Genomic DNA, 18,143 nt, shown 5'->3' with positions numbered 1-18,143 from the left:
CTTGCCCTCTCTCCCCTTGCCCTCCCTCCCCTCCCCCTCCCCCTCTTGCCCCCTCCCCTTTCCCTCCCCTTGTCCCTCTCCCCATGCCCTCCCCTTGGCCCTCCTTGCCCCCTTCCCTTTCCCCCCTCTTGCACCCCCCCCCCCCTTGCACCTCTCCCCTTCCCCTCCCCTCTTGCCCCACCCCCTTTCCCTCCCCTTGCCCCCTCCCCCTCTTGCCCCTCAGCCCCTGTCCCCCTGCAGTAGCCTCACCTGCCCGCCAGGGGGGGCGCTGCCCCCTGCACCGCCTCCGTCACACTGGCGCCCCCCAGCGACGGTTGCCGGGGTAACAGAGCCGGGCGCGGCCACATCAGAGACTGAGCCCGGGGCGGGCGGTGCACAGAGCGGCGACCAGCAGCAAGGTGAAGTATAGCAGTGTGCCCCCCCTCCCCCGCAAACTCCCTGCAGGGGGGGGGGGGAGCATGCAATCCTGCAAACTGCAACATCTGGGGAGAGATGGAAAGTAAAAAACAGTTTGTGTGTCTGCAGATTTTAACTAAAAACAGAACTCCCTCAATGTCGGTCCACCGGGGGCTCAGAGAGGAAGGTTTAACATGGATGGGGGCTTCGTTTATACTGGACACACACTGCAAAAAATATGCCCCATATAAGGCAATATTCTGAGCAAGGGTTTCTGTTTTTAGTGTAAGGATTCATAGAAAGAAAGACTTGCATTTATATAGCGCCTGTCACGACCACCAGACCTCCCAACGCGCTTTCCAGCCAGTGAAGTACTTTTTGAAGTGTAGTCACTATTGTAATGTGGGAAAATGTATGAAAACTCTACTTTAATCCCAATGCCAAATTCCATTATTGTCTGATTATGTGAAAGAAAGACTTGCATTTATATAGCGCCTGTCACGACCTCAGGATCTCCCAAAGCCCTTTACAGCCAATCAAGGACTTTTTGGAGTGCGGTCACTGTTGTAATGTGGGAAACGCGGCAGCCAAGTTGCGCACGGCAAGCTCCCACAAACAGCAATGTGATAGTGACCAGATCATCTGTTTTTGTGATGTTGATTGAGGGATAAATATGTGATAAATAAATGGGACTAGGCTGGATAGCTCTTTGTCGGCTGGCACGAACACGATGGGCTGAATGGCCTCCTTCTTTGCTGTAAATTTCTATGATACGGATATATATATGTGTGTGTGTATAGGTATATATATGTATGTATATGATTTGTGGAAATGGTAGCATAGTGGTTATGGTACGGGACTAGTTAATCCAGAGGCTTGCACTAATGATCCAGAGATATGGCTGCAAATCCCACCGTGGCAGCTGTGGAATTTAAATTCAATTAAATAAATCTGGAATAAAAAGCTAGCCTCAGAAACAGCGACCATGAAGCTACCGGATTGTCGTAAAAACCCACCTGGTTCACCAATGTCCTTTAGGGAAGGAAGTTACCCGGTTTGGGCCTATAAGTGACTCCAGACCCATAGCAATGTGGTTGTCTCTTAACTGCCTTCTGAAAGGGCCCAGCGAGACACTCAGTTGTACAGGGCTGGGCAATAAATGCTGGGACACCCACATCCTGTGTGTATGATGTTTTAGGGCCTCATTAATGCAGAATGCAATGAATTCCAAGCAGTATCAAGTCACAAACTGGAAGTGAAGATCTGACCTGCATTAAGGTGTGTGGGAAGGCACTGCCATTAAAGGCAGTACTCTTGCAATTGCACTGCAGCAATTTTGCAAGACACTGTTTAAATTTAGTAGATGATAAGAACATAAGAAATAGGAGCAGGAGTCGGCCATTTGGCCCCTCGAGCCTGCTCCGCCATTCAATAAGATCATGGCTGATCTGATCATGGACTCAACTCCACTTCCCTGCCCGCTCCCCATAACCCTTGACTCCCTTATTGCTCAAAAATCTGTCCATCTCCACCTTAAATATATTCAATGACCCAGCCTCCACAGCTCTCTGGGGCAGAGAATTCCACAGATTTACAACCCTCTGAGAGAAGAAATTCCTCCTCATCGCCCCTTATTCAGAGACGGTGATGACGGAGCACGATATGTCATTCGTTGCCCGTGTGTCCCAGAGAAGCGGTAATAATGCAAACCGACCTGCAAGTTATCACGAAACTATTGGGGAATCTGCGAGCGTGAGGCGAGCAGAATCGCTGCGGCAACGCTAACTTACAGCAGCGGCCCTTCGAGGGTTTCTGCAACACGTGGGTATCCGTGCAATTACACTGATGTGCCTGAATACACAACCATCTCATTGTGTCCGCCCCACAAGGGTTAAATTATGACAATAGGTTGCATAGACAGGGCTTGCATTCCCTCGATTATACAAAGAAAGACTTGCATTTATATAGCGCCTTTCACGTCCACTGGATGTCCCAACGCCCTTTACAGCCAATGAAGTACTTTTGGAGTGTAGTCACTGTTGTAATGTGGGAAATGCGGCAGCCAATTTGCGCACAGCAAGCTCCCACAGACAGCAATGTGATAATGACCAGATAATCTGTTTTAGTGATGTTGATTGAGGGATAAATATTGGCCCCAGGACACCAGGGAGAACTCTCCTGCTCTTCTGTGAAATAGTGCCATGGGATCTTTTGCGTCCACCTGAGAGAGCAAACGGAGCCTCGGTTTAACATCTCATCCGAAAGACGGCATCTCTGACAGTGCAGCACGGTGATTATAGCAGATTCCATATTTAAGAAAGGATATACTTGCTTTGGAGGCAGTTCAGAGAAGGTTCACTCGGTTGATTCCGGGGATGAGGGGGTTGACTTATGAGGAAAGGTTGAGTAGGTTGGGCCTCTACTCATTGGAATTCAGAAGAATGAGAGGTGGTCTTATCGAAACGTACAAGATTATGAGGGGGCTTGACAAGGTGGATGCAGAGAGGATGTTTCCACTGATGGGGGAGACTAGAACTAGAGGGCATAATCTTAGAATAAGGGGCCGCCCATTTAAAACAGAGATGAGGAGAAATTTCTTCTCTCAGAGGGTTGTAAATCTGTGGAGTTCGCTGCCTCTGTGGAAGCTGGGACATTGAATACATTTAAGACAGCGATAGACAGTTTCTTAACTGATAAGTGGATAAGGGGTTATGGGGAGCAGGCGGGGAAGTGGAGCTGAGTCCATGATCAGATCAGCCATAATCGTATTAAATGGCGGAGCAGGCTCGAGGGGCCGTATGGCCTACTCCTGCTCCTATTTCTTATGTTCTTATGTTCTTAAGGTGTGGTCTAATTGACATGATTAAAGGAGTCGATAAGGTGGATCGAGAGAAACTATTCCCTCTGGTGGGGGAAGTCCAGAACAAGGGGGCGTCACCTTAAAATCAGAGCCAGGCCATTCAGGGGTGATGTCAGGAATCACTTCTTCACACAAAGGGCAGTGGGAATCGGGAACTCTCTCCCCCAGAAAGCTGTTGAGGCTGGGGGGTCAATTGGAAATTTCAAAACTGATTGATAGATTTTTGTTTGACAAGGGTTATGGAACTAAGGAGAGTAGATGGAGTTAAGATACAGATCAGCCAGGAACTGAATGGACTCCTCCTGTTCCTACTTCACGTGTTGTCAGGATGAACAAAGTGATGTTGAGAATTTGCTAGATAAGGGTTGCTTCACGCAGTCGAGACTATTTCACTCTCTCCTGAATTAACACATCTCTGGCATGTTGATTGTAGAGCCATTAAGATTCCATCTTGCTAATTTGCTCTAAAACCGCTGAAATAGTGAGTGAATTACCATAATGATTCACAGTTACTTGCCTTCGCTGTCCATCACTGTTTACTGACTTATAACGTTCGCCTAATTTCAGCCTCCAGCGATAACAACAATTAGCATATAGGAGACATCGGCAGAGCCGCCAATCACCACACACTGGAGTGCGGCAACAATATCTGTAGGTAAAGGTTTGCAGGGCTATTGGGGAAAGCTGGGGAGGAGTGGGGCTGGCTGAGGTGCTCTTGCAGAGAGCCGGCACGGGCTCGACGGGCCGAATGGCCGTCCGTGCTGTGACCATTCTATACATTTCTATGATCAAACTGTGGGCATCAAACTATATCTGTGACTGTACGCTAAATGGCTTCTGTTGGACTATTTGAGAGCAGAGCTCAGTGATTTCAGCTTTTATCTTGGAGGGTCACCGAAAGGTCATGCACAGAAGGACTGGAGGTGCTGAGGCATCATAGAGTAATTAGGAACATTGGTGTTGCTGGATGAAGGTGGACCACGGACCATTGAGTTCGCCTTCTCCCATCATGGTAGTCGCAGGATCCAACGATAATTCCCACAATCTCACTGGAACATACAAAATTCTTATAGGGCTTGACAGGGTAGATGCAGGGAGGGTGCTTCCCCCGGGCTGGTGAGTCTGGAACCAGGGGTCACAGTCTCAGGATAAGGGGTCGGCCATTTAGGACTGAGATGAGGAGAAATGTCTTCACTCAGAGGGTGGTGAATCTTTGGAATTCTCCACCCCAGAGGGCTGTGGAGGCTCAGTCTTTGAGTATATTCAAGGCTGAGACCGATAGATTTTTGGATATTAAGGGAATCAAGGGACAGTGCAGGAATGTGGAGTTGAGGTAGAAGATCAGCCGTGATCTTATTGAATGGCGGAGCAGGCTCGAGGGGCCGAATGGCCGACTCCTGGCTCCTCATTCTTATGTTCTTATAATGGTTGTTGCCCAATCACAGCGATCTATCTCTCTCAGTGCGTCGACAACAGACCCAGCCACGAGGTGAGGAAAACCCCTGGTGGGGGAGAGGCCCAAAGTCACGTTCGCCCCGAGCTTGCTACACTTAGCAGCTAAAGATTATCTCCGAATACCACCGGTAGGGAAAGGGAACCAGCTTACGCCGTGCTAGCAGAAGATATTGTCACTCAGAAATAACCCAGTCAGAGCACCAAATGACTAAGAACAGAGTAATTCCCAGAAAGACCAAGGTCCACCGAGCTCGCCTTCTCCCATCTTGCTAGTCGCACAATCCAACGATAATGGATAATGCAAAGCAAAGCAACTTCGTCAGCTTAACTAATGTGGACGAAGGGTCACAGACCTGAAACGTTAACTCTGTTTCTCTCTCCACAGACGCTGCCTGACCCGCTGAGTATTTCCAGCGTTTTCTGTTTTTAATTTCAGATTCCAGCATCTGCAGTATTTTGCTTTTGTTTTTATCTAATGTGGATATCTGATCGATGTCAAGTTCACTAAAAGTCATTTTTGGTCACTATTGGTTCTTCAGCAGGGCTGTTTTACGCGAATTGAACAGCAGTTTGCATTTACATAGCACCTGTAACGTAGTGAACAGTCTCTAGGGCGTTTCACAGATAATTTGATACCGAGCCCCATGAGGAAATATTAGGACAGGTGACCAAAAAGCTTGGTCAAAGAGGTAGGTTTTAAGGAGCGATTTAAAGGAGAGAGAGGTAGAGAGGCGGAGAGGTTTAGGGAGGGAGTTCCAGAGCTTGGGGCCCAGGCAACAGAAGGCACGGCCACCAATGGTGGGGAGATTATAATCAGGGATGCCCAGGAGGGCAGAATTAGGGGAGCGCAGAAATTTCAGGGGGTTGTGGGGCTGGAGGAGAGTCCAGAGATAGGGAGGGCACGAGACCATGGAGGGATTTGAAAACAACGATGTGAATTTTGAACTCAAGGCGAGGCTTAAGCAGGAACCAAACGTAGGCCAGCGAGCACAGGGGTGATGGGTGAGCGGGACTCGGTGCGAGCTTGGACACGGGGCAGCGAGCACGGGGTGATGGGTGAGTGGGACTCGGTGCGAGTTAGGACACGGGGCAGCGAGCACGGGGTGATGGGTGAGTGGGACTCGGTGCGAGTTAGGACACGGGGCAGCGAGCACAGGGGGTGATGGGTGAGTGGGACTCGGTGTGAGTTAGGACATGGGACAGCGAGCACAGGGGGTGATGGGTGAGCGGGACTCGGTGCGGGTTAGGGTACGGGGCAGCGAGCACAGGGGGTGATGGGTGAGTGGGACTCGGTGCGAGTTAGGACACGGAGCAGCGAGCACAGGGGGTGATGGGTGAGTGGGACTCGGTGCGAGTTAGGACACGGGGCAGCGAGCACAGGGGGGTGATGGGTGAGCGGGACTCGGTGCGAGTTAGGACACGGGGCAGCGAGCACAGGGGGTGATGGGTGAGCGGGACTCGGTGCGAGTTAGGACACGGGGCAGCGAGCACAGGGTGTGATGGGTGAGCGGGACTCGGTGCGGGTTAGGGTACGGGGCAGTGAGCACAGGGGGTGATGGGTGAGCGGGACTCGGTGCGAGTTAGGACATGGGGCAGCGAGCACAGGGGGTGATGGGTGAGCGGGACTCGGTGCGAGTTAGGACACGGGGCAGCGAGCACAGGGAGTGATGGGTGAGCGGGACTCGGTGCGGGTTAGGGTACGGGGCAGCAGGGTTTTGGATGAGCTCACGTTTACAGAGGCTGGTGGGTGGGAGGCCGGCCAGGAGAGTGTTGGAATAGATGCGTGTGGAGGTGACAAAGGCGCAGATGAGGGTCGTGGCGGAGACAGCCGATGTGACGGAGGAGGACATCGGCGGTGTTGACAGACACAGACACAAGCTATATCTGCCCCAGGTGTCCATTGGCTTTCCTCCACGCATCACCCACAACTGAGGAGGCTGGTGGGCACCCCAGCAACCTGCTTCTGGACATTCACCAACACAATTCTGACAATGGCTGTTGGGAGCTACCGTGGGGAACGAGGGGCACTGTGCCTCTCACAGTGATGGCCACTTCGATCCCAAGATCTGAGCCCTTCCCTCCCGACTCAGTGTTCGTGCCCTTCAAGTGCTGGAGCTGCCGCGTCTTCTTTGCAACTTTGCTGAAAATCTGATTGGTGAACAACTCCACTGTGATTGTATCATGGGACTAACGGGATGGGGGAAGGCGGGCTCAATGTCCCTGGGTCTTTCTTCATCCAGCAATCCCTGTGCTCCTAATTATTCTATCATTCTCCGTAACAGTCATTTGGACAGTCAAGGGTCAGCCGGGGCTCGGTGGGTAGAACTCTTGCCTCTGAGTCAGGAGGTCATGGGTTCAAGTCCCACTCCAGGGACTTTGAACACAATAATGCAGTCTGACCCTCCCAGTGCAGTACTGAGGGAGCACCGCACTGTCGGAGGTGCCGTCTTTCGGATGAGACGTTAAACCGAGGCCCCGTCTGTTCTCTCAGGTGGGTGTTAAAAAATCCCATGTTGTTATTTCGAAGAAGAGCAGGGGAGTTAACCCCCCACCCCGGTGTCCTGGGGCCAATGTTTATCCCTCAACCAACATCACTAAAACAGATGATAATAAAAACAAAATGCTGGAGCAGATGATCTGGTCATTATCACATTGCTGTTTGTGGGAGCTTGCTGTGCGCAAATTGGCTGCTGTGTTTCCCACATTACAACAGTGACCACACTCCAAAAGTACTTCATTGGCTGTAAAGCGCTTTGGGACGTCCTGAGGTTGTGAAAGGCGCTACAGAAAGGTAAGTTCATTCTTTCTGATTGAAAGTGAATAAGATGGCCACGGAGCCAGCTATTCAAACTTTTACTTAAACCTGACAAATAACATGTACTTAGCTGTGTCATTTTTAATTTACAGCCTTACACACTGGATTAAAATGGCCTCTGCAACATGTTTCAAAAATGAATTAGGTGAGTGGAGTGTTGTGTTACATCAGACATTACTTAACCACTAGCCCACCAAAGTTGGGTGGTCAATAAAATTAAAGTCGGCTTGCTCACCTGTTGACGTTCCTGCAGGATCAATCGATGGCGACTAGGTGCGAGAGCCATCGCTGATTATAGAATCATAGAAATTTACAGCACGGAAGGAGGCCATTCGGCCCATCGTGTCCGCATCGGCCGACAAAGAGCTACCCAGCCTAATCCCACTTCCCAGCTCTTGGTCCGTAGCCCTGTAGGTTACGGCACTTCAAGTGCACATCCAGGTATTTTTTAAATGTGGTGAGGGTTTCTGCCTCCACCACCCTTTCAGGCAGCGAGTTCCAGACCCCCACCACCCTCTGGGTGAAAAGAGTTCTCAACTCCCCTCTAATACTTCTACCAATTACTTTACATCTATGCCCCCTGGTTGTTGACCCCTTTGCCAAGGGAAATAGGTCCTTCCTATCCAATCTATCCAGGCATCCTACACAGCAAGTGGGCCCCAGGTGGGCAGAGGAAACGTTTCAAGGACACACTCAAAACCTCCCTGATAAAGTGCAACATCCCCACCGATACCTGGGAGGCCCTGGCCAAAGACCGCCCTAAGTGGAGGAAGTGCATCCGGGAGGGCGCTGAGCACCTCGAGTCTCATCGCCGAGAGCATGCAGAAACCAAGCGCAGGCAGCGGAAGGAGCGTGCGGCAAACCAGACTCCCCACCCACCCTTTCCTTCAACCACTGTCTGTCCTCCCTGTGACAGAGACTGTAATTCCCGTATTGGACTGTTCAGTCACCTGAGAACTCACTTTGAGTTGTAGTAAGTCTTCCTCAATTCCGAGGGACTGCCTATGATGATGATGATGATCCAGGCATCTCATAATTTTATACACCTCAATTAGGTCTCCCCTCAGCCTCCTCTGTCCCAAAGGTCCAACGATCGTTTCCCGCCCTGGTTCAGGGGCAATAACGCAAGCTTTAGCACCAGTAGTGGATCGTGCCTGGGACATTCTAGCGCTCATCACTCGCTACGCTGGGTGTCACTCTCTACTCCCCTGGGGATGAGCGTTCAACTTGTAGCCCATGAATAATTCTGGGAAACCAGCCCTCAAGGCCCTGGGTAACTCAGCGCTGAATACGGTCAATAGATTAATATAAGTCATGGGAGAGAAATGCAGCTTTAAATTTTGACGCTAATCAGTGGAAATGATTATCGAAATGATTTCTGAAGCAAAGCCACTTGCACAGTATAGCCTCGATTTCCTGGTATGGGTGGAATGGTTAGAAAATTGGCTTCCGCACTGCCTCGACTGGGAGCCTGCCGTTTACATCCAAGTTACCGAGGTTAACGCACCCTCAAATTATGCACAAATTTCAAGAGCAGATTTGGGCATGTGCAGCGAGCACTGTATTAGTGGGTGCCAGATTAAAAAAAGAAAGACTTGGATTTATATAGCGCCTTTCATGACCACCGGACATCCCAAAGCATTTTATAGCCAATTAAGTAATTTTGGAGTGTAGTCATTGTAATGATGTGGGAAACACAGCAGCCAATTCGCACAAAACAAGCTCCCACAAACAGCAATGTGGTAATGATCAGATAATCTGTTTTTTAGATGTTGACTGAGGGATAAATATTGGCCAAGACACCAGAGAGAACTCCCCTGCTCTTCTTCGAAATAGTGCTGTGGGATCTTTAGCATCCACCTGAGAGAGCAGACGGGGCCTCGGTTTACTGTCCCAGCCGAAAGACGGCACCTCCGACATTGCAGCACTCGCTCAGCACTGCCCCTCCGACAGTGCAGCACTCCCTCAGCACTGCCCCTCCGACAGTGCAGCACTCCCTCAGCACTGCACTAGGAGTGTCAGCTTAGATTTTTGGGCTCACGTCTTTGGAGTAGGACTTGAATCCACCACCTTCTGACTCAGAGGCGAGAGTGCTACCCACTGAATCACGGCTGACACATAAGGACATAGAAACATAGAAAATAGGTGCAGGAGTAGGCCATTCGGCCCTTCGAACCTGCACCACCATTCAATATGATCATGGCCGATCATGCAACTTCAGTACCTCATTCCTGCTTTCTCTCCATGCCCCTTGATCCCTTTAGCCGTAAGGGCCATATCTAATTCCCTTTGAACATATCTAATGAACTGGCCTCAACAACTTTATGTGGTAGAGAATTCCACAGGTTCACAATTCTCTGAGTGAAGAAGTTTCTCCTCATATCTCGGTCCTAAATGGCTTACCCCTTATCTTTAGACTGTGACCCCTGGTTCTGGACTTGCCCAACATTGGGAACATTCTTCCTGCATCTAACCTGTCCAATCCCGTCAGAATTTTATATGTTTCTATGAGATCCCCTCTCATTCTTCTAAACTCCAGTGAATATAAGCCCAGTCGATCCAGTCTCTCCTCATATGTCAGTCCTGCCATCCCAGGAATCTGTCTGGTGAATCTTCGCTGCACTCCCTCAATAGCAAGAATGTCCTTCTTCAGATTAGGAGAACACAAGAAATAGGAGCAGGAGTCGGCCATTTGGCCCCTCGAGCCTGCTCCGCCATTCAATAAGATCATGGCTGATCTGATCATGGACTCAGCTCCACTTCCCCGCCCGCTCTCCATAATCCTTTATTCCCTTATCGCTCAAAAAAATGTCTAACTCCACCTTAAATATATTCAATGCCCCAGCCTCTACAGCTCTCTGGGGCAGAGAATTCCACAGATTTACAACCCTTTGAGAGAAGAAATTCCTCCTCATCTCAGTTTTAAATGGGCGGCCCCTTATTCTGAGACTATGCCCCCAGTTTTAGTTTCCCCTATGAATGGAAATATCCTCCCTGCATCCACCTTGTCGAGCCCGCTCATTGTCTTATATGTTACGATAAGATCACCTCTCATTGTTCTGAATTCCAATGAATATAGTCCCAACCTATCTTCATAAGTCAACCTCCTCTTCGGAATCAACCCAGTGAACCTTCTCTGAACAGCCTCCAATGCAAATATAGCCTTCCTTAAATAAGGAGACCAAAACTCTACGCAGTACACAGGCCTCACCAATACCCTGTACAGTTGTAGCAGGACTTCTCTGCTTTTGCCTTCCTGATTACTTGCTGTACCTGCATACTAACATTTTGTGTTTCATGCACAAGGCCCCCCAGGTCCCTCTGTACTGCAGCACTTTGCAATTTTTCTCCATTTAATTTATAATTTGCTTTTCTATTTTTTCTCACATTATACTCCATCTGCCAAATGTTTGCCCACTCACTTAACCTGTCTATGGGCCCAACATTGGCCATGACTTGCATCAATTTTTTTGGAGTAAGTTGTTTTTTCTGCTCAGTTAGAAAATGCCATTTTCCCCCAAAAATTTGCTCCAGAGTAATTCAGTTAGGTACGATTTTTTTTAGGTCAGTTTTTTTTTTTCAAAAGGGGCGTTCCTAGACACTTACGCCAGTTTTGGCCATTTATGCCACTTTGGCCAGCGAAAACTTACTCCAAATCGACTTAGGTCAGCGTATGTGGCCAGCTCTGAAAAACATTGCGAGCAGTTAAGAAAAAGCAGCACACATTCAGCAGACATTAGGGCAGGGATAGGGGAGGGAAGGGAACTGGAGAGGACCTCAACAACCAAGCAGCAAACATTACGGAAAAGCTCAAACCAATAAAGTACAATAAAAAATAAGTAAATCCGACCTTATCTTTAAAGTCTGCCCGGGAAAGGCAGTGGGCCGGCTGGCCGGTGCGGGAGTCCACTCGACCAGGGATAGGGTACGGCGAGATCGGGCATCCCTTCGGCCAGGGATAGGGGCTGCGAGCATCGGGTCCTGCTCACAGCCCACAGGACGCGCTGGGAGGGCAGGTGCATGCGCGCAGCTCTCACTGAGCATGCGCGCAGCTCTCACTGAGCATGCGCGCAGCTGCTGGCAGTGCTTTCTGCGTTGGCCTGTTGCTCCCACGCCACGCCACGACTCCGGGGACTGTGCGCAGCGGCCAGGATGGGGCGAGTTTTTGCCGGCGCCGTTTCCAGCGCGCAAAGTCGGCGCGCTTGAGGTCAGTGCGCCGACAAAACTGCTTGGGGAAAATCTCGCCCAATATCCCTTTGCAGATTTTTTGAGTCCTCCTCACAATTTGCTTTCCCACCCATCTTTGTATCATCAGCAAACTTGGCTACATTACACTCGGTCCCTTCATCCAAGTCATTAATGTAGATTGTAAATAGTTGAGGACCCAGCACTGATCTCCGCGGCACCCCACTAGTCACTGTTTGCCAACCGGGAAATGACCCGTTTATCCCGACCCACTGTTTTCTGTTCGTTAGCCAATCAGACACTGATGAATGCCCAGTGAAATTTAAAGGGACGGAAGCAATTGAGGGGAGTGCCCTAATTGGGCGTCTAGAATTCTCAATGGCCTTTGGAAAGGCTCAGGGGGCACCTCAGCCCACCAGCAGCCCAGGCCCAGGCCGAGTAGAGAGAGGGCTAAGAAATTACGTTCACCCTTGAGCAGGGTTATGTTCTTTGCAGTTGATGCGACTATAGAAGAAAAAAGTAATTGCCAGTTGGAGGAGTCGTTTAAGGAGATCAACGAAATTGTGGAAGAAATTGAGGATGAACAAATAGCGACAGTTCTATACTACTGTGACGAACTGCTGGAGATGAATCCGAGAGATCTCATGACTTTATACAGCAAGGCAAAGGTAGGCGGCACCCAAACTCAGATGCCGTGTGTCCGTGTCCTGTTTTGTCTCCCTAAAAAAAAAAAGCAATTGCTCGGAAGTTTGTACGTGAAGTTTAAAAATAAATGTTTTATTTGCAATACGGGATGACACCAGTGCTGCAAAAGTATAGTTCCAGGACCATTTCCACTGAGGAGAGGAGGCTGAGAGGAGATATAATGGAGTTTTTGTTTTAGAATTGTAAGGGGTTTGGATAAGATGAATAGAAAACGGGCTGCATATGGGGCACAGCTGTTTCCGACCAGAATGCAGATGATTGGGTAATTACCCCGTCATTCACGCCTGGAGACTGCACTGCTGTCAGTGACTGGGATTGATTTTATGCACAGAATCTGTATTCTATTACTCTCCTTCACTCACTCGTTTTGCTGGAGAAACAATGCTACTTTTATTGGGAGACATTGCTGTAGTTTCAGTCAGGAGTTCTGTTTGCTGTAGTGCGTAGAGACTTGTTTTAAATAGACACTGTGGACTGTTTGCTGTCGTGCACTGTGAAAATAGACACTGATTGCTGATTGCTGAGTAAATAGAATCTGTTTGCTGATTGCTGAGTAAATAGAATCTGTTTGCTGATTGCTGAGTAAATAGAATCTGTTTGCTTGTAAGTCCTGTCCCGCCTCCAACTCATTGACTGAGAAAGTGGTGCCAATAGACACTCTGGAGCCGAAATTCATCGCTCATCCGCCCGCTGCCGCCGATATTCCTCCTGAAGATCCGCCCAGTGCCACTTTCGGGGCGGCCTGGAGCGGGTGGGAGGGGAGAGCCACCGGGAACTGCCCGCTGACGCCAGCTAACGGCCGAGTGGCGCAACTGAGCTCCCGCCCGCCGAGTTCCCAGATTCCTGCGGGCGGGAATCGGCAGGAGAGCGGGGGCGGACCGCTGGCTGGAGGCTGGTCTGTCTCCGACGGTCAGTCTGAAGATTCTGCAAAAAAGGTAACATGTAAAGGAAACATTTCCAACAGCGTCCCCTGAATACCTTCCGATGGTTTTAAAAAATTTATTCCCGATGATTTTTTTTTTTCAGCTCTTCGACCCTCGGTGGGCCCGACTCCATCCTCGGCGACACTTGGGCGGCAAGCGCCTCTGCCGCCGAGAATGAGAGCTGCCACCCAGATTGGCGGTGTACGTCTTCCATTTGCCGCCCACCGGCCTTCGAGGGACCTCGGCCATGAACATCCCGCCCAAAGTACCGCCCGGTACCTCGGTGGCCATCGGCGGCTATCGGCGGCACTCGGGCGGGTGGGGGCCTGGCTGAAAACCGGACCCTCTGTAACAACAAGACTATTTACTCTATTTCATAATGTTCAGATCACACGCTGTCATTTCCTCCCAATAGCTAACGAGACACCAGTAATTATGGTACTTCTCAGCCTCACAAAAGTGGTTGAGAAAGATTTCCAACCATGCCACTTATTTACATATTTTTATCCGCCGTGTGTTGCCAGAACAGCAAAACCTGTTAAAAATATAATCAATGAAAATCACTGGTCTACTGAGCCAGAGGCTCTGGAATGCTCATCATTTCACACTGGTTTACACATATTTATTACTTTGAAATGGAGTTGCTGAAAAGAGAGTTATTGAATATCTATTAAATCAAACCTGCATTTAAAAAGTTGCTGTATAACTCAGCCAAGCATTATGTTATAATGTGCTACATGGAGATTCATTTTCTTAACATCGAGCTCAACAATTTCAGACCATAACCTCTCTCCATATTTTACTCCCTTTCCTTCTTTCATTAACCCTCCCCCACCCCGCGATCTTATATTCTTTTTCTCTCTCTCTCTGTCTTCATGGCAGCTGGTAATTATCCTGCCATTCACACCCTATCCAGACTCACCTTTTTCTAACTTCTGCCATTACCATTTGAATTCGGCCCACCATCCCATTTGTCTCTCTAATCTCTCCCGCCTTCCTCCCTATCACAGACCTTCCCTTTTGTTCTTTCCTCTCCTCCCCCTTTCAGTGCTCCTTAAGAATCCATTTATTTCGAACATTCGCCAGTTCTGACGAAGGGTCATCGACTGAGCCTCCACAGCCCTCTGGGGCAGAGAATTCCAAAGATTCACCCACCTCTGAGTGAAGAAATTTCTCCTCATCTCAGTCCCAAATGGCCGACCCTTTATCCTGAGACTGTGACCCCTGGTTCTAGACTCTCCAGCCCGGGGGAAACATCCTCCCTACATCTACCCTGTCAATCCCCCGCGATATCTTGTATGTTTCAATGAGATCACCAGAAAATGCCGGAAATCTCAGCGGGTCGGGCAGCGTCTGTGGAGAGAAACAGAGTTAACGTTTCAGGTCTGTGACCCTTGGTCAGAACTGGAAAAGTTTGAGATGTAACCGATTCTTAAGAGACAAAAGGGATGTTAAAAGGGATCTTAAATTTCTCCTGCCTTCCACCCAATCACAGAACTTCCCTTTCGCTCTTTCCTCCCCTCCCCCCTTTCACTTACCCCTGCACTTCCGTAAAAATCTTGATCTTTGCCAGTTGCGACCCGAAACATTAACTCTCTTTCTCTCTCAACAGACGCTGCCTGACCCGCTGAGATTTCCAGCATTTTCTGCTTTTATTTCATTTTCTTAATGTTCTGCTCGATTTAAGTTTTTAAAAAGCCCATTTTTGAAACCAGTTCCATTGATGAGGAAGTGGCAGGGAAGGTACTATAGATGAGAAATAACAGTCCGCCTGATCGAGCTAAACCCTTACACATCGCACTCTCACTGAGCCTGAAAGTCTTTACCCGGGTGATAGGGGAACGGAGAGGCTATAACTCAGCAAAGACTGAACAGTCTGGGGCTCTAGAAAAGAGAAGGCTGGGGGGGGGGGGTGACCCGATTGATGTCTTTGAAATTATGAATGGGTTTTGTAGAGTAGATACAGAGAGAAGATGTTTCCACTTGCATAGGGGAGACCAGAACTAGAGGTCATCAATACAAGATAGTCACTAATAAATCCAATGGGGAATTCAGGAGAAACTTCTTTACCCAGAGAGCGGTGAGAATGTGGAACTCGCTGCCACAGGGAGGCCTTGAGCTGAATAGTATCGAGGTATTTAAGGGGAAGCTGGATAAACACATGAGAAAGAAAGGAATAGAAGGATATGGTGATTGGGTGAGATGGAGAGGGGTGGGAGGGGTCTGGCGTGGACCATTGACTTGTTGGGCCGGGTGGCCTGTTTCTATGCTGTAAGTTCGATGCAGTACGAGAGTTGTGGTTTCAGCCACTACATCAGGTATGCCGGCTGATACTAAATGAAGGGACAGCTATTTGTTCAAGAATTATTGACACGAGACAGCTCTTGTTGTGTCGGCCAAAATCTAACAGAATATGGGGCCAAAATTAATGGCCTTACCGCCCACTGCCGCTACTGCCACCGAGATACGCCGACATTCCTCCCCGGGTCGTACCCAGTGCTAGTTTGCACTCAGGCCCGAGCCGGCGGGAGGGGAGAATCGCCGAGAAGCACCCGCTGACCTCAGCGGACGGCCGAGCAGTGCAAGTGACCTCCCGCCTGCCGAGATTGGGAGCTCTCACCCAGTTTGCCGCCGGCCCAACTTGTAAATTATTTTTCACCAATTTCCCGCCCAAAGTGCCGCCCGGTCTCTCGGCGGCCTTGGGCGGGACTTGGGCGGGACTTGGCCTTCATCAAGTTAGGCCCCATGATTAGGTTCACGCCTAATATTTGGATTCCTGTGGTATGTTTGATATAGCGTGATATAGCGTGCAAAACTGTAGTTCGTGTAGCTAATCGAAGATTTGATCTTTCTAAATAGGTATTATTCCGTAAAGGATATTATTCGCATGCTATCACGATTCTAAGGGAAGCTTTGGAACTGGCCCCCGAAAGTGAGGTAAATTTTCATTCTCAGCTTTCCAGAAAAAGGATCTTTTGCCCATGAACTGCGTGCAATTGTTCTCTGCTCCCAATAGTTCCATAAACACGCACGCAGCACAGAGGAACTCTGACATTGCAACGGTCTCCTGCTTGAGTGGGTACTGAGTGGCTCCATTGAGTAGACCATTGTTCACTGAGCTCGGGAACTGTATGTGGAGCACAGGCAGATAGAATAGTAGTCCCAGTGCTGGCTCAACCAAAGGATCACCTGCAAAATCAGATTCAGTCGTCTCCCCCAAAGGACAGCAGAAATATCCAAATTGTTCCCAGAGGTCGTAAGAGATATTGAGAAAAATACTATAAAGGAAAGGAAAGAACTTGCATTTATAAACTTAGCATAATAGTTAGAAACATAGAAACATAGAAAATAGGAGCAGTAGTAGGCCATTCAGCCCTTCGAGCCTGCACCACCATTCAATATGATCATGGCTGGTCCTCTCTCTCAACACCATATTCCCGCTTTCTCCCCATACCCCTTGATGCCTTTTGTGTCTAGAAATCTATCTATCTCCCCCTTAAATATATTCAGTGACTTGGCCTCCACAGCTTTCTGTGGTAGAGAATTCCACAGGTTCACCACCCTCTGAGTGAAAACATTTCTCCTCATCTCGGTCCTAAATTTCCTACCCCGTATCCTGAGACTGTGACCCCTTGTTCTAGACTTCCCAGCCCGGGGAAACATCCTCCCCGCATCCAGCCTATCTAGCCCAGTCAGAATTGTATACGTTTCAATGAGATGGCTTCTCATTCTTCTAAACTCTAGTAAATACAGGCCTCGTCGACCCAATCTCTCCTCATACGACAGTCCTGCCATCCCAGGAATCAGTCTGGTGAACCTTCGCTGCCCTCCCTCTATGGCAAGTATATACTCTCTTAGGTAAGGAGACAAAAACTGTACACAATGCTCGAAGTGCAGTCTCACCAAGGCCCTGTATACCTGTAGTAAGACATCCTTGCTCCTGTATTCAAATCCTCTTGCAATAAAGGCCAACATACCATTTGCCTTCCTAACTGCTTGCTGCACCTGCACGTTTGCTTTCAGTGACTGGTGTACAAGGACAGCCAGGTCCCTCTGTACATCGACACTTCCAAGCCATCACCCCTTTAAATAATACTTTGTCCTTATGTTTTTACTACCAAAGTGGATAACTTCACATTTATCCACATTATACTGCACCTGCCATGTGTTTGCCCACTCACTCAACCTATCTAAATCACCTTGCAGCATCTTTGCATCCTCCTCACAACTCACAATCCCACCTAGTTTTGTGTCATCAACTTAGAAATGCTACATTTGGTTCCCTTATCCAAATCATGTATATATATTGTGAATAGCTGGGGCCCAAGCACTGAACCCTGTGGTACCCCACTAGTCACTGCCTGCCACCCCGAAAAAGACCCATTTATTCCTACTCTCTGTTTCCTGTCAGTTAACCAATTTTCAATCCAAGCCAGTACATTACCCCCAATCCTATATGCTTTAATTTTACACACTAACCTCTTATGTGGGATTTTATCAAAGGCCTTCTGAAAATCCAAATACATTACATCCACTGGTTCTCCCTTATCTATTCTATCACTTACATCCTCAAAAAATCTCCAGTCGTTTGTCAAACATGAATTTCTTTTCATAAATCCATGTTGACTTTGTTTAATCTCATTGATATTATCTAAGTGTGCCGTTATCACATCCTTTATAATAGACTCTAGCATTTTCCCTACTACTGATGTCAGGCTAACCGATCTGTAGTTCCCTGTGTTCTCTCTCCCTCCTTTTTTAAATAGTGGGATTACATTTGCCACCCTCCAATCTGCAGGAACTG

General features: G+C 48.8%; 1 protein-coding gene across 1 annotated transcript in view; it reads left to right on the top strand.

Annotated features, from left to right (window-relative positions):
* The first annotated feature begins 326 nt into the window (after positions 1 to 326).
* The window catches only part of LOC139268331 (peptidyl-prolyl cis-trans isomerase FKBP8-like), a 32,607-nt gene continuing 14,790 nt past the window's right edge, over positions 327 to 18,143 (top strand). Inside the window, exons 1-4 of the mRNA XM_070886409.1 lie at positions 327 to 398; positions 7,619 to 7,671; positions 12,207 to 12,379; positions 16,199 to 16,276. Coding sequence (XP_070742510.1) covers positions 7,638 to 7,671; positions 12,207 to 12,379; positions 16,199 to 16,276 — 285 coding nt within the window. The 5' untranslated portion in view covers positions 327 to 398; positions 7,619 to 7,637. The remainder of the gene's footprint in view (positions 399 to 7,618; positions 7,672 to 12,206; positions 12,380 to 16,198; positions 16,277 to 18,143) is intronic.

Source organism: Pristiophorus japonicus, chromosome 8 (assembly GCF_044704955.1).
Source record: "Pristiophorus japonicus isolate sPriJap1 chromosome 8, sPriJap1.hap1, whole genome shotgun sequence".
In the NCBI taxonomy this organism is placed as follows: Eukaryota; Metazoa; Chordata; class Chondrichthyes; family Pristiophoridae; genus Pristiophorus; species Pristiophorus japonicus.
Note: the sequence above shows the minus strand (reverse complement) of the source record. Positions and strands in the feature narration are given on the sequence as shown.